This window comes from Pocillopora damicornis, chromosome 4 (genome assembly GCF_964200805.1).
Source record: "Pocillopora damicornis chromosome 4, jaPocDami1.2, whole genome shotgun sequence".
In the NCBI taxonomy this organism is placed as follows: domain Eukaryota; kingdom Metazoa; phylum Cnidaria; class Anthozoa; order Scleractinia; family Pocilloporidae; genus Pocillopora; species Pocillopora damicornis.
Window position 1 is genome coordinate 25767587 of NC_142673.1, and position 13043 is coordinate 25780629.

At 39.2% G+C, this 13043-nt stretch overlaps 2 protein-coding genes across 5 annotated transcripts in view; both read right to left on the minus strand.

Annotated features, from left to right (window-relative positions):
* The window catches only part of LOC149047409 (uncharacterized), a 41578-nt gene that overhangs the window by 7291 nt on the left and 21244 nt on the right, over positions 1-13043 (minus strand). For 2 of the 3 annotated variants that reach the window (XM_089204090.1, XM_089204091.1), the window contains exon 1: positions 1567-1667. The exons of the other annotated variant lie outside the window; for it this stretch is intronic. The gene's annotated coding sequence lies outside the window, so the exon portion shown is untranslated. Of the gene's footprint in view, positions 1-1566; positions 1668-13043 lie in introns of those variants that run through there. 3 annotated transcript variants of the gene reach the window in all.
* Positions 1933-11516, minus strand: LOC113686672 (uncharacterized). Of its 2 annotated transcripts, XM_089204097.1 has the most exons (4): positions 10673-11516; positions 5353-6854; positions 4951-5053; positions 1933-4183 (listed from the first exon to the last, which is right to left on the minus strand). In XM_089204097.1, exons 1-4 carry the CDS (start codon positions 11367-11369, stop codon positions 3753-3755), a joined length of 2733 nt encoding a protein of 910 aa, XP_089060223.1. In that variant the 5' UTR covers positions 11370-11516; the 3' UTR covers positions 1933-3752. The 2 variants fall into 2 exon arrangements, with proteins under 2 accessions (XP_089060223.1, XP_089060224.1); XM_089204098.1 differs by lacking the exon at positions 4951-5053.

Here is a 13043-nt window from a genome sequence, read left to right on the forward strand (position 1 = left end):
GACGAGTTTGCGTGAAGTTACGCCAGGGTAACATAACCATGTGTGGATATTTATTGTCATCCGTATGCCGCCTTTCGTTTCAATCGCCAGTATTTGTGTATTATAATTTAATAATAGTAATTTAACAGTCCGGATATTTTTCTTAAGACCACTCTAGTGCCTTTCTTCCTCTCTTATTTTCTTTTTTCTTTTCTTTTTGTCACAGGACTTTAGCTTTTGCGGACGGGAAATGTAAAGGATTAGGATAGGTGCATAAATGTCTATTTTGCTTGTAAAAATTTGGAGCCTAAGGTCAACAGCAAAAATTATAAAATGTTGCATGAGATGGATTGTGCTTTTAAAGTTATTTTTCTCAATTCTTATCGTAGTTTTTGTCGAAATCAGAGTAAAAAAGTCTAGCAATTGCAACAACACCTAAAAGAACAATTTCTGTCGCACGCCTGACAGTTGACCCGTATGTTGCAACCATTATTTTATGATTCAGGCTGGTTATAATTGAAATAATATGACTGTAACGTAATAGGATTTTCTTAGAACATTTACAATAGTGTCAAAATATAAGCTTTTCAAAGTTTCATGTTTCTGCTTGACTTGCGTTACATTAGAGCTATTCAAACTGATTTTTGCGACGTCTCACTCGAGCATATCCGGTTCCCGGCAAAGCTGTCTTTGAAGTTTTTTGTTGCACCGACATCTTAAGTTTTATAGATATAAGAACGGGTAAGGTTGTCTCGACCCGGTCGGGAGGAATGGCATCTTCAAGTCCATTTTTAAATAAAAATCTGTTTAGGTTGACTTTGTCCTTCGTCTGAACTATGAAATCATATGCTGCTGTAAGCTGGCATGAACTTATATCTACTAGTTTCTTCCTTGACGCTCTTTTCCTGTAATAATTATGTAATTAGGACAGCATCATCAACCCTATCGTTTTGCATTAGCTTCCTTAGGGTAATAAGATCGTAGCTCAACGAATCATTGTAGGCCAGGTGCAAGTTGTATTTTTACTAAAAAGAACCTCTCGAGAACCCGAGTGGTTATCAAATGACACCGGGTTTAGCGAGACAACAATAAACAAGGAAAATCAATTAAAGCATTAACAGTTGTCGTGCAATTTCTTTCTTTTCCAGCTATGTTCAGAGCAAGAAATCTTAAAAAACAGGGAACTGCCTAAGCTTTATCGCCAAATTAGTGAAAGGACTCTTGGAACTTTTGAGATTTATCCTTGTTAGTTGAACAAATAATCCTGTAGTGAAATAAATATGATGTGTATTGAGCCTTGTGTGATTCAGGAAGTCTGAATACTGGACTGTTTTCTCTAACGATTTAAGGGTCTTCTTGGCTGAGATACGACATGTAAACAGAAGTTTGTGTTCAAAAGCGTCACAAAAACGCGCTCGGAGCAGTTTGCGCTTCCTTCCAGCGGTGCCGGCCACAGCGGCCTATAAATATCGCACTTCTACAACGCAAATGGTTGTCTCTTCCGGCGTTGATATTAATTTAGCTACTGCATAAGAGTATCATTCGTTGAATTCGTAATAAAATATACGGAAAGTAAATTAAACTTACCGAGATGGTTTACGGTTTTATAGATGGGACTTTGAACACTTATCAGGCAAGCGCGTCGTTGCTAGCGCTATCACGTTCCCGTAATCAGAAACACTACAATCGTTAACGTATTTCCAATTCCTAGAAATCATGGTTCATGGCGCTGCTGGGGATAATGACATCATCAAGGGTGGCAAGGTTCCAAACTTAGAGTGAAGGCGAACCTTACGGCGACCTAGTTGAAAATTTGTATTCGCACTTTACAAGATATATCTCCCTCTGATAACATTTGAACTAGAAATACTTTTGTCGCAACCTTTTTGTTCTTTTGTTTTAGAAGTAAACAACTAAAACACAGAGTCGAAGTAAAATCACATGTGCAACAGCTAACATATAACTATTCTCTAGGTCTTTTATTACAAACGGATCAATTTGCTGATTAATTTATAAACACTCATGTTACCTGATGAATGCATATTGTCGAATGACAACAACTGCGATCAAAAGAAACAAAAGATAAACACGAAAAATAATTTTTAATTTAGGGCAAATTATTTTTTATGGATAAGCTCCTTAGAAACTTGAAACTTGACCCAAGCAGTCCCTCCTTTTCGGCGCACTCCGTCGCGTGAATTTAAAAATATTACAGACTGCAGTTTCCGTGTGCCTTCCAGAGTTCCGCGCGAAGCGCTAACATCAATTTTTTTTCCACTGACCTTTTTTGAGCCGCGTGAGGGACTTCGCCGAAAAGGAGGGACTACTCGTAGTCTATTTACAAACATGCACTGTTGACAGAAAACAGGAGCCCAATACGTGATGGGCTCCTGAAGAAAAGTATTCCTCCGATGGAAGAAGCTATATCTACATCCTTTTAGAAAGTTGTGTCAGTAGCAAAGTGCCCGAATCTAAATGGTCCTTAACAGCGTTTAATTCTCACTTTTTCTAACAGGGGAGTCACCGAACTATACACTTTTACCTGTCTGACTAGCAGTACCTTTTCACTGGATCAGTCGAAACGGACAGTTAAACGGCCAATGGAAACTAAGCCCCTAAATTTTATTGGTATAAACTAAAACAGTGGTTATCGTTGAGGGTGCGCTCTGATTGGCTCCTCAAACTCCAAATATCCTTTGCTATTCACCTCCGAGCAATAACCGCAGGATTTGCGCCAAAAAGTAATGTAATCGTTGCAGGAATGAAAGAGTTTAAAAATCACCTTTTCGTGCCTTATGATCTCACTGTTTTAGTATATACTAAAAACTACTTTTCACCTTAGTGTCGATGTCTAGCGAAGGTGGTAAAATCCATCACTAGCCACCTCCGTCTGAATAGTCGGTAGCTAGTTAATGAAATTCACATCTCACACATATTCTAACCAATGAAAATCATGGAAAACCTATAGGGAGTAGGTTGCACAGGTTCAGTTTGAAAACAAGAAAAATGGATGAAATTGACTGGAGTTTGATGCCTGCTCTGACATTAAATATTTCATGGCCGAGTTTCTTGCAACTGGGAATTACTACAAATCAGGGTTCAACTTGACTAAGCTTGCACGATTACTCACTAAATTGTGCTCCATAAACTTCGAAATTTGAAACAAATAAATAGAAATCCTTACGGGGCTAGTATAAGTATTGAAAGGCTTGGCAATGATTGTAGGAATTTTCTTCTGAAGTATCACAATACGCTTTCATTTTGTGGGATAAGTCGATGCCAATACCGAAACACAATAAACACGACAAGGATAAACCCAACTATAAAAATCGTTCGTAACGATGATAAAAGAGGGCAAAAACTTGATTTTTTACATTATTCCAATGAATTTAGAAAATATTCTTACCACACTGATGAGATACCAGTTGGCCTGAGTTTTATTTACATCGGTACGTTTTTAAAGAAACTGTGGCGCGGCGACGGTGGAAGAGTATAACATGATAATTCAGTATAATCAACTGAGTTGATAACGTAAATTGGTCACCGTAGAAAATTTTAAAGCTGAAGTTTCGAGCGTTAGCCTTGCGTCATTTGCTCTGACGGAGGGCTAACGCTCGAAACGTCAGCTTTAAAACTCTTTACGGTGGCCAATTTCAGTAGTTAGTACTATCAACTGAGTTGGTAATATCACATTACCCTTTTATTCACATGCTTCAGTCTGTTCCCCAAAACCCAAGAGTTTTACCTCGAGTTTCGGTTTTGAGAATATGCAATTAACGAGGATTTGATCCTCGTTTGTCCATCACATCACTCTTTTTACTCACTGTGTTCTTCGTGATCTTTTGGTCAGGGCCTAAAATATCGTTTTGAATTACAAAGGCCTTATCGAGCTCCTCCCAAGCCTCATCGAACTGCCCTTGAAGGGCTAAGACATCGCTAAGCTGAACGCACGAACGAGTTGTATCCTGATGATGACCCAACAGCCTCTTTCGTAGCTCATGAGCTTCCCTGGAGTACATCTCGGCCTGGTCGATGTAACCTCGTTCAGAGCTTCCAGCTGCAAGGGCCTTGTACGAGTCAGCGATGTAAAACAAAATTGAAGCTGTCCAGGGGTGGTCACCAAGCTGCTCTTTGTAAACTGGCAGAGTGTTCTCTTTCCAAATGTCGATTGCTTTTTGATGATCACCAAACAATCGATAAGAGTCTGGCAAAATGTGAAGACAATATATAACTTTCACATAGTTTAATGAATCCTTCAATTAATCCCTACCGCATTTCAAAAAGAAACAACTGGTATGACGAGAGAGATGACTTATGATTCAGAGCCAGTACGCATCGAGGGTGATTTTGTCAAATAATATAAAGCTTGTAAGCCATAAACTTTGAAGGGATATTTCTCAAATGGGTTAGAAACATTGGTTTCCTTCTCAAATTAACAGATCCCTCCCCATATCCAAATTACCTCATTGTCAGACTAACCAAGGAACATCAACCTTTTTAACCATAAGGTTCCTGACGAATTTTTCCTTCTAATAGCACCTTTTGAATCAAAAATTAAGCGCATGAAAAATAAATTAAATGTAGGCAAATTAAAGAAGCAAGATCTTGTTTGTTGACTAAATTCTCCTTGTCAATACCATTGGAAATGTTTTAAAACAGTATGGAGAATATGCATGGGGAAGTTAGGCTGTAAGGGGTCACGCATTCAGAGTTGCTCATTTCGCTTTCATGTCGAAGCCGACAAACAAGACTATTCCCTCTTTCTCCATGAAAATAAGACTCGGCGAGATTCCAGTACATAAGTTTAGTATGTTCCCTTTCCATTTCTCATTTGATTTGAGATTTACTTGTTGTCCTCTCGGTTCAGTAAAAGAAACCGCCCAGCGCGCTTTGTCATCCTTTTAGCCTCCATTCAGTCTCCAACAAGGATACGCGGGTGTTATACGGACTGCAAACAAAACATTAACCTACCCCCAAGGTCACAGTATCCAGCAGCAACATACAAACGGTTGCCTAAAGAATCTCTTATTGAAATTCCTTCCTGTATGAGCTCTCGTCCCTTTTTTTCTTCTCCCTGTGAAAAAAATAACTCTTGTAAATATCCGGGTTAAGTCTACCTTAGTGCGAGTGATACCCCATTAGGAGTGACGCAAACTCTCCTATTTCCGCCATTATTGATAAAGTTTCATTAGATTTTCGTACACTTCGCCTTAGCGTTAGATTCTTATGAGCCCCACAAAAGGAAAATGCAGGGATGGTACTTAAAAAGAAAGCCATTGAGAAAGATTCTCTTTAAAAAGGAGGAGATAAGAAAGAAAATCAAAACAAAAAAAAAAGGCACACAGTCCCCTTTTATATTTGCTATGATCTCACCTGCAATACAAAACATACTCCGAGCTTACTAGCGATGTGTGCATGCGTTAAGGACTTTTGTTCCTCCTCTGGTAATGTCCTGCGGATGTCATATGCTTCCTGAAACTTTGCAAGTGTGACTTGGTTTTCTTCAGGGCTGTCTTTGCTGTAACACCCGTCACAGAGACGGCGGAATCCGAGTGAATTCAAGCTCTCTGCATGCCTCTTCATATCTCCGGACGCTTTAGCAATATCACAGCATTTCTGGTACAGCGCTCTGCTCTCTTTAGGAGGTGTTAAAACTTTAGCCACGAAATCCAGCACTTCTGTACTGTTAACGACGTCTAAAACGAAATGTTTGTCATATAAATCGCTAGAGTTTTCGAGACAATTCTTCAGCACTTCCATGATGTTTGCCTTCTGCTGTCGAAACTTATGGATCGCAATTAAAGCTGAGTCTTTGCTGATAAACTCTTTACTCAACACTCTTAGCAGACCAAGATAATGATGGTTAAATTTACACTTAGTGGCGCGCCACAGGTCACCCATGCCTAATGATTCTTTCTCTGACCGGAAGTAGGCTTGGACCAGCGGATGCATCCTCATCTTTCCATCGGCATTCCTTTGAAGAAGAGCATACTTGACCATCCTGGTCTTCACTGTTTCACAGTGTAAAGGATCTTCAAAAAGAAACTGTATGTCTTGCGCTGAGAACTCCGATGGGAAAACAGAAAAAAGGACAAGATTTCGTTTTACCTCATTGGAAAAGTTGTTAAAAAAAACTTTCAGCGTATTGTAAACATCGCTCGCACTGATCCTGAAAAGTTGTATGGGATTATTCCCGAGCTGTTGGATTAACAGCTCGGGACTAAAACCTTTGTTCAGCGAGTCAGAACAGGTCACAAGAAGGAGTGGTATTCCACCACATAATTTAGCAAGTTCCTTGGAGTGTTCCTCACTACAGTCGTCAACAAGACTCCGGAGCAGTTTAGCAGACGATTCGGTATCTAAAGGTTTGAGAGGAAACCTACACACGTCTGCCGACACGAATCCAACATCTTTTCGAGTAGTGATTATCAACTTTACATTCGGGGCAGATTTCACGAGCCATTCAGTGAATTCATCAAATTCCTCACCCTGTATATTCTCTGTGTTGTCTAGTACAAGGACATTCGGGATATCAAGCTTCGATAGTTTACGCTTCGCAAGGGATATAAAGTCAGCGGTTTCCGACCAGGTGCGACTACTCAATCGATCAACAATCTCACTGCAGATGTCTACTAGCTTCCGATGATGACTTTCTACTCGAATATGTGTTACAGACTGGTCACCCCTTTGCTTTAACAAGTGACTTACACGGATTCCCACGTCAGTCTTTCCCATACCTGGGATAGAAAGAAGAACAACCATACGAAAGGACTGCAGTTTCTTTTCGATTTCATCTACGTCCGCGTCTCTTCCAACAAAGTGTGCAGTTAAATACGGAAGATTTCGAGGTTGACCGCTCGGCGACGACGGTGGACCTAATAAACGAAAAAATAAATAAATAAAGAAAAGGTTTGAACAGATACAAGAGCGATAGCTGACCACAGCAGAAGTCCCAAAAACAAGCCGAGGATAATACCAATTGAAACTTATATGTAAAACCCCAAATAAGCCCTTAAAGATTGTGCTAGCATAATTTTTGCCATAATAATATACATGACAAAATTACGCGCGTCTGATACGTGCCTTTGAGAAGAAAGAGATAGCTATCAAAGAGAATATCAAGGAACATTACACAAATCATGAGGGTATATATAGAGGCTTGTCTATTAAAATGTCTTTTTATAGACAAGCAGTATCCATATCTGGGAGCTTCTCCAGGAAGAATTCAAGTTTGTAAGTGTTGTGTCAAGACACTTTTGGAGGTCAAGAGCATTTTTAGCAAAAGAAATCTTCAACCCCATGTCACTGGGGTAGCTCACTGCCTTGATCAAGTGGGTGGCAAATACTAAGTAAAAAAATAACGTTTTGGAACTATTAAATACAAGGACAGCTAGGTTTAGCGTGATTGGAACAGTGTAATCTTGTTATATGTAGACTCTTAAGGGAAATTAGTAGTACCTGTAAAATTTGACCAAGAACTGTGGGAGCAAATGGTGGGGAAGCTATCAAAGTTCTTTTGGAACGCATGGTGCCTGAACTCCTTAGTGGAAAGGTTCAGGAAGAGGTTACTCACGCCTGACTAAGCCTTTAAGAACCACAATGGAATTCAAGCACCATCTATGTTAAAATTAATTTAATATACATCTAAAGGATGCAAAATGGTCTTTATGACCTGATTACAGGTTAGAAGATACTCTTCATTTGCTTATTGAGTTTTTATATCAAGAAAGATATGATAGTACTTATAGATGCATTGTGATATGACAGAAGTGTAAGTTACTGTGGCATCACAAGTTTTTGTCTGTTAACCAATATTATCTTCAGTGGATCAACTCCAAAAAATTCCTTTGTTTCCTGAACTTAACCAGAAAGTGAAAGTGGAGGAAGACGGTTACAAAACTATTCAAATTTTATCAGCAAAAGGCACAAGTGGCATAAGCAGATTTTTTTACTTATTGCGATCCCAGTATATCAATTTCTCGACAAAAGGTTTCAAAATATTAAACATCGCAAGTTGGAAATTCCGTGAAGAATTTCAGGGATTCGTAAATTTTCAGTGCATTATCCCTGACAAGTTTCCATTGCAACTCTAGCGTGTTGTCGAGTTCGTTTCGAAGTGTTTTCTCTATTCATTGGACCTTTTTTGGCGTTGAGTTGGACTTCTAACGCGGGAATACAGATAACGGCGTGATATGTGACTAACACAAGTCTTTAGACTATACGATTTTACGCCACTATCTGCGTTGGTACAATAATTAAACAAATTAATATATAATAAAAGTATATTAAAGACGTTTAATGTTACAGTATATATTACCGACTGGAGGAGGTTACACCATTAGTTCACGGCGTAAAATCTTACAGTACCGTATATATCTATTACCGACTGGAAGAAATTGCGCTGTTAATTAGCGCTGTAAAATTTTACAGTATGTATGTGGATGGCTTTTCAGAGTTGCAACTTTACATTCCTGTTATGTGAAAATTGTACTTATTTTAAAGCCAATATGACAAACGTAATTTTTTCATGTCCATTATTAACAAAAAATTGCTCTTGCAAATTGGTTGTCTTTAAAAAAATTGCTAGTGCTTATCAACGCCAAATTGCACTCAAAATCATGTTACTACCAATACAAATTGACGATATGTACAAAAGAAAACAAATCAAAACACAGGCATAAACAAAATGCATATAACACAAAAATTTTTCAATTGAAAAGATTTAAAATTGCATTTCTGAAAAGCTAATTCTTTATCAATTATCATTCTTCTCCCCATCTGATTATGACATTTTGTCCACAAAAAGTTCTGGAACTATTATTTCTCTTATTAGGTAAAGGGGGGAGGGGGGGGAGAGGGGTGTTAGACTGATATACAGTATATCACTGTTTATGTCATGTCTTTTAAATTTTACTAAGAGGTTTAGAACTGGCAGCTATGCGACAGGGATCGCTCGGAGACAGTTTCTCCGTTATAAGAGAGCGTTGCCCTTTCTGACCCAGAAAACTAGTTTCTTTCACTGATTTTCGGCCTCAGTTTATGTATCCTGACTGTGTAAGGATACACAAATCTCTTCCTTGATTCACTGTAATCACAATTTTATTTTAACTTTCCGACAAAGCGAAAACAGAATGCCTAAGTAGCTACTAAAGATATTCTACTGGTGCCTCAAGTAGCAATTTCTGTCCTTAAGGGGGCCTTAGCAACTTAAAAGACCCATAAATCCAATTATCGCATTAATATATTTTTAAAAAAATTTAATTTGGAGCTGAGCTCTCTCCATCAGAAAGGAGTCACCAGTGAAAATGAAACAACAGCTTAAGTTACTACTAGTTGCACGGCATAGGGTAAAATATGGACTAGACTATTTTTTGGACTATTTTTTGAACCATTTTATGGACCAAATTTTTTTGGACCATTTTATAGGGGGGGGGGGAAGCACACCATTAGTACTCAGGGAGGGGTGGGATGCAGTCTATCAGTACCGAGGGCGGGGTGGAAGAAAATATCGAAAATTTAAAATATCGCGTTTACAATCCTAGCTCCACTGTTGAGTTATGGTGTGCCTTTTGAGTCGACTTGTGCACCATCAGTTGCTTCACGTTTCCTTTTGTGTATACAGTAGGTAATTGGTAAATTTATCTATCTTCCTTTTGTCACTGATCTTATCAGACGACATCACGGAATTCCCAGTACTTAGCCCTCAACTTAGCAGCATATTAAATTCACAATTGTAGCCTTTATACCTCTACTATATAAAATCATAAGTGAACGATTTCGAAGAGGAGTTAATCACCGATAAAGGAGTTAATCACCGACGAAGGAGTTAATCACCGACGAAGGAGTTAATCACCGAAGAAGGAGTTAATCACCGACAAAGGAGTTAATCACCAACAAAGGAGTTAATCACCGCGATTTCCGGTGCCGGTGATTAACTCCTTTGTTTGTGAAACAGATAAACTCGATATTTGCGCTTTCCCATATTGCACGTACAGCGGTGTTTTGCTCGATTTGAGAATATGGATTCCTCTTCGAAATCGTTCTCTGATGATTTTATATAGTAAAGGTATAAAGGTTAAAATTGCAGTAGCGCTTGTGAATTTTATATGCTGCTAAGTTAAGGGCTAAGGACCGGAAATTCCGTGATCTCGTCTGATAAGGTCAATGGCAAAAGGAAGATAGATAAATTTAGCAATTACATATTGTATACACAAAAGGAAACGTGAAGGCAACTGGTGGTGCACAAGTCGACTCAAAGGTACGCGCACAACCCAACAGAGGAGGATCGTAAACGCACTATTTTAAATAAAATTTAAAGTCTAGTGTTTACATGGCAGTTTCGTCTTCGCATGACAAAAACACGAAGAGACGTAGCGGCCAAGGGCAAAAATTTTGACATACAAAAAGTCAGTCGAGAAACCGATTAAAATAATTTGTACGATCGAGTAAAAGTTTCATTAACTAACCATCTCCCACCCCCCTGCGTAGTAATAGTCCGTCTCACACCCCTCCCTGACTAATAACACTTTGCCTCCCACCCCTCCTTCAGTACTGATAGACTGCATCCACCCCTCCCTAAATACTAATGGTGTGCTTTCCCCCCTACAAAATGGTCAAGAAAAAAAAATGGTCCAAAAAATAGCCCAGTCCATATTTTACCCTATGCCCTAGTTGCAGAGTTTTATTGACCTACCTGGGATATCTCCTAGAGACTCTACATGGTCTCTTAAATCGAGCAGTAACTTATAGGCTTTTTCAACTTTTTCGTCAATCGATTCGAGTCGATCTTTAATGTCATCATCTTGTTTTTGCCATTCTTTTAAAAGGCTTTTGTAACCTTCTTCAGCATCAGGATTCATGCTCTCAGTTTTCATTTTTCTTATCACTTTGTCATACTTCGCCCCTCCTAATCTCACGAACACTTCTCGAATGTCACTCCAATAGCTGTTAAAGCTGGTTTCATCAATTGAGGCCTTCGTGACATGCGCATACAGGGAATTTCTGAAATGTCTCACTCTTAAAATGTCTGCACTAAGAGAGTGATCCGTTGGAGCTGGAAGGCGTCTCCAACCTGTTTCTGGAGGTGGTAGGTTACAGATGTTCATCAAGAGCACGCACAAGGTGGAGATGTCAAAATTCTCAGATGAAACCGTTTCGTGTACGACTGGGTTCATGGAGTCCCATTGTGCTTGGGTAAGGATCCCTCTGGATCTTAGAGACGTCAGTTTAGGCATACGGCTGTTAAGTATGATGTGGAGATTTGCAGGGTCATGAATGTCATTGAATTTCTCTCGTAATACCTGGGAGCCCACTTCAGTCAGGAGCCGACAAATTCGTGCATAATTAGTTGCTTCTTCGGTAAATGATATTTGCTGTAGGTGAGAGGCCATAATAAAGACAGATTGCAACAGCTGAGGCTTTAACCTGTCAAATATCAAATTAACAATATTTTATGTAGCAAATGGAAATTCTATTGTGCTCTATGGCGAGTTTACGTTAAGTTACGCAAGGGTTACGTAACCATGTGTAAATAGTAAGCCGCCATTATCACAATTTACGCAAGGGTTGGTTGCATAACCATATGTGGATATTTATTCTTCTTCATATGCCACGTTTCATTTCAATCGCCCTTATTTGCACATTAGTTGAATTCAATGACATAATTTAATAGTCTGGTCATTTCTTTTTAAGACCACTCCAGTGCCTCTCTTTCTCTCTTCTTTTCTTTTTCCTTTTCTTTTTTCGTTACAGGACTTTTACGGACGGGAAATGGAAATGATCAGGATAGGTGCATAAATGCCTATTTTGCTCGTAAAAATCTCCAGCCTAAGGTCAACAGCAAACATTGTGCATTGTTGCAGGAAATGGATTGAGCTTTTAAAGTTATTTTTCTCGGTTCTACACGTGTATAGTGTAGTGGTATTCGACATTCATATATCAGATATCTGCTGTGTACTTTTTCTAATCGCAAAATTGTAGAAAGGACGGATCGCTTATGCTTCAAGGACATGATGATCGTGAATAGACATTCGTGACGCTGTGTAGCTTGTTTATCTTGCATACCACGCCGAACGAGCCAATAGAGCGTGAAATCTCACATAGCATCAAAGCCAATCAGACCTAATTCGAATGTTCTTCGTTAGTTACGACGCGTGCGAGCGCTACCTTTGCTTTTTGAAAGCGACACAAACTCGCCTTTACTTCACTTTTCAACGCTGTAGTTTGAAAAAGAATATGGTTACGGATCTTGATCAAGTCTAATAAACATTCATGACAAAATTGGGACCAGAGAAAAAGTCTGGATAATCGAGAAATCCGGGTAATCGAGGTCCGGATAATCGAGATTCGACTGCAAAGCATTAACAGTTGTGGTGCAATTTCTGTCTTTTCCAGCTATATTTAGGGCTAGAAATCTTCAAAGACATGGAACTGCCCCATCTTCGAAATAATCCGGTAGTGAAGTAAATATGGTGTGTGTTGGGCCGTGTGTGAGTCAGGTAGTCAGCCTTGCACTGGACTGTTTTCTCGAACAACTAAAGGATCGTCTTGGCTGATATACGACATGTAAACAAAAGGTTGTGTTGAAAAGCGCCACAAAAACGTGTACGGAGCAGTTTGTGCTTCCTTCGTGCCGGCCTCAGCGGCTTACAAATATCGCACTTCTAGAGCGCAAAATGGTTGTCTCTTCCGGCTTTGATTTTTTAATCCAGCCGTGCATAAGTATATCATTCCTTGAATTCGTTGTAAATTATATAGAAAGTAAATTAAACTTACCGGGATGGTTTACGGTTTTGAACACTTATCGGGCGAACGCGTCTATGCTAGCGCAATCACGTTCCAGTAATCAGAAACATGGCAACCGTTGACGTTCGTATTTCCAATTCCTAGAAACCATAGATCATGGCGCTGCTGGGGGTAATGACATCATCCAGGGTGGCAAAGTGAAGGCCAACCTTACGGCGACTTAGTTGAAAATTTGTATTCGCACTTTACAAGATATATTTCCCTATGACTTGAACTAGAAATAGTTTTGTCGAAACCTATTTGCTCTTTTGTTTTGGAAG

Bases quoted from the DNA above. Each gene is read 5' to 3' on its own strand.
- LOC113686672 (XM_089204097.1), bottom strand. From the start codon at position 11,369: ATGGCCTCTCACCTACAGCAAATATCATTTACCGAAGAAGCAACTAAT. The intron at 5,054-5,352 runs GTGAGATCATAG...TTTTTTTCACAG, and splicing joins GAGTATGTTTTGTATTGCAG to GGAGAAGAAAAAAAGGGACG. The intron at 4,184-4,950 runs GTAGGTTAATGT...ACATTTTGCCAG, and splicing joins TGGATACTGTGACCTTGGGG to ACTCTTATCGATTGTTTGGT.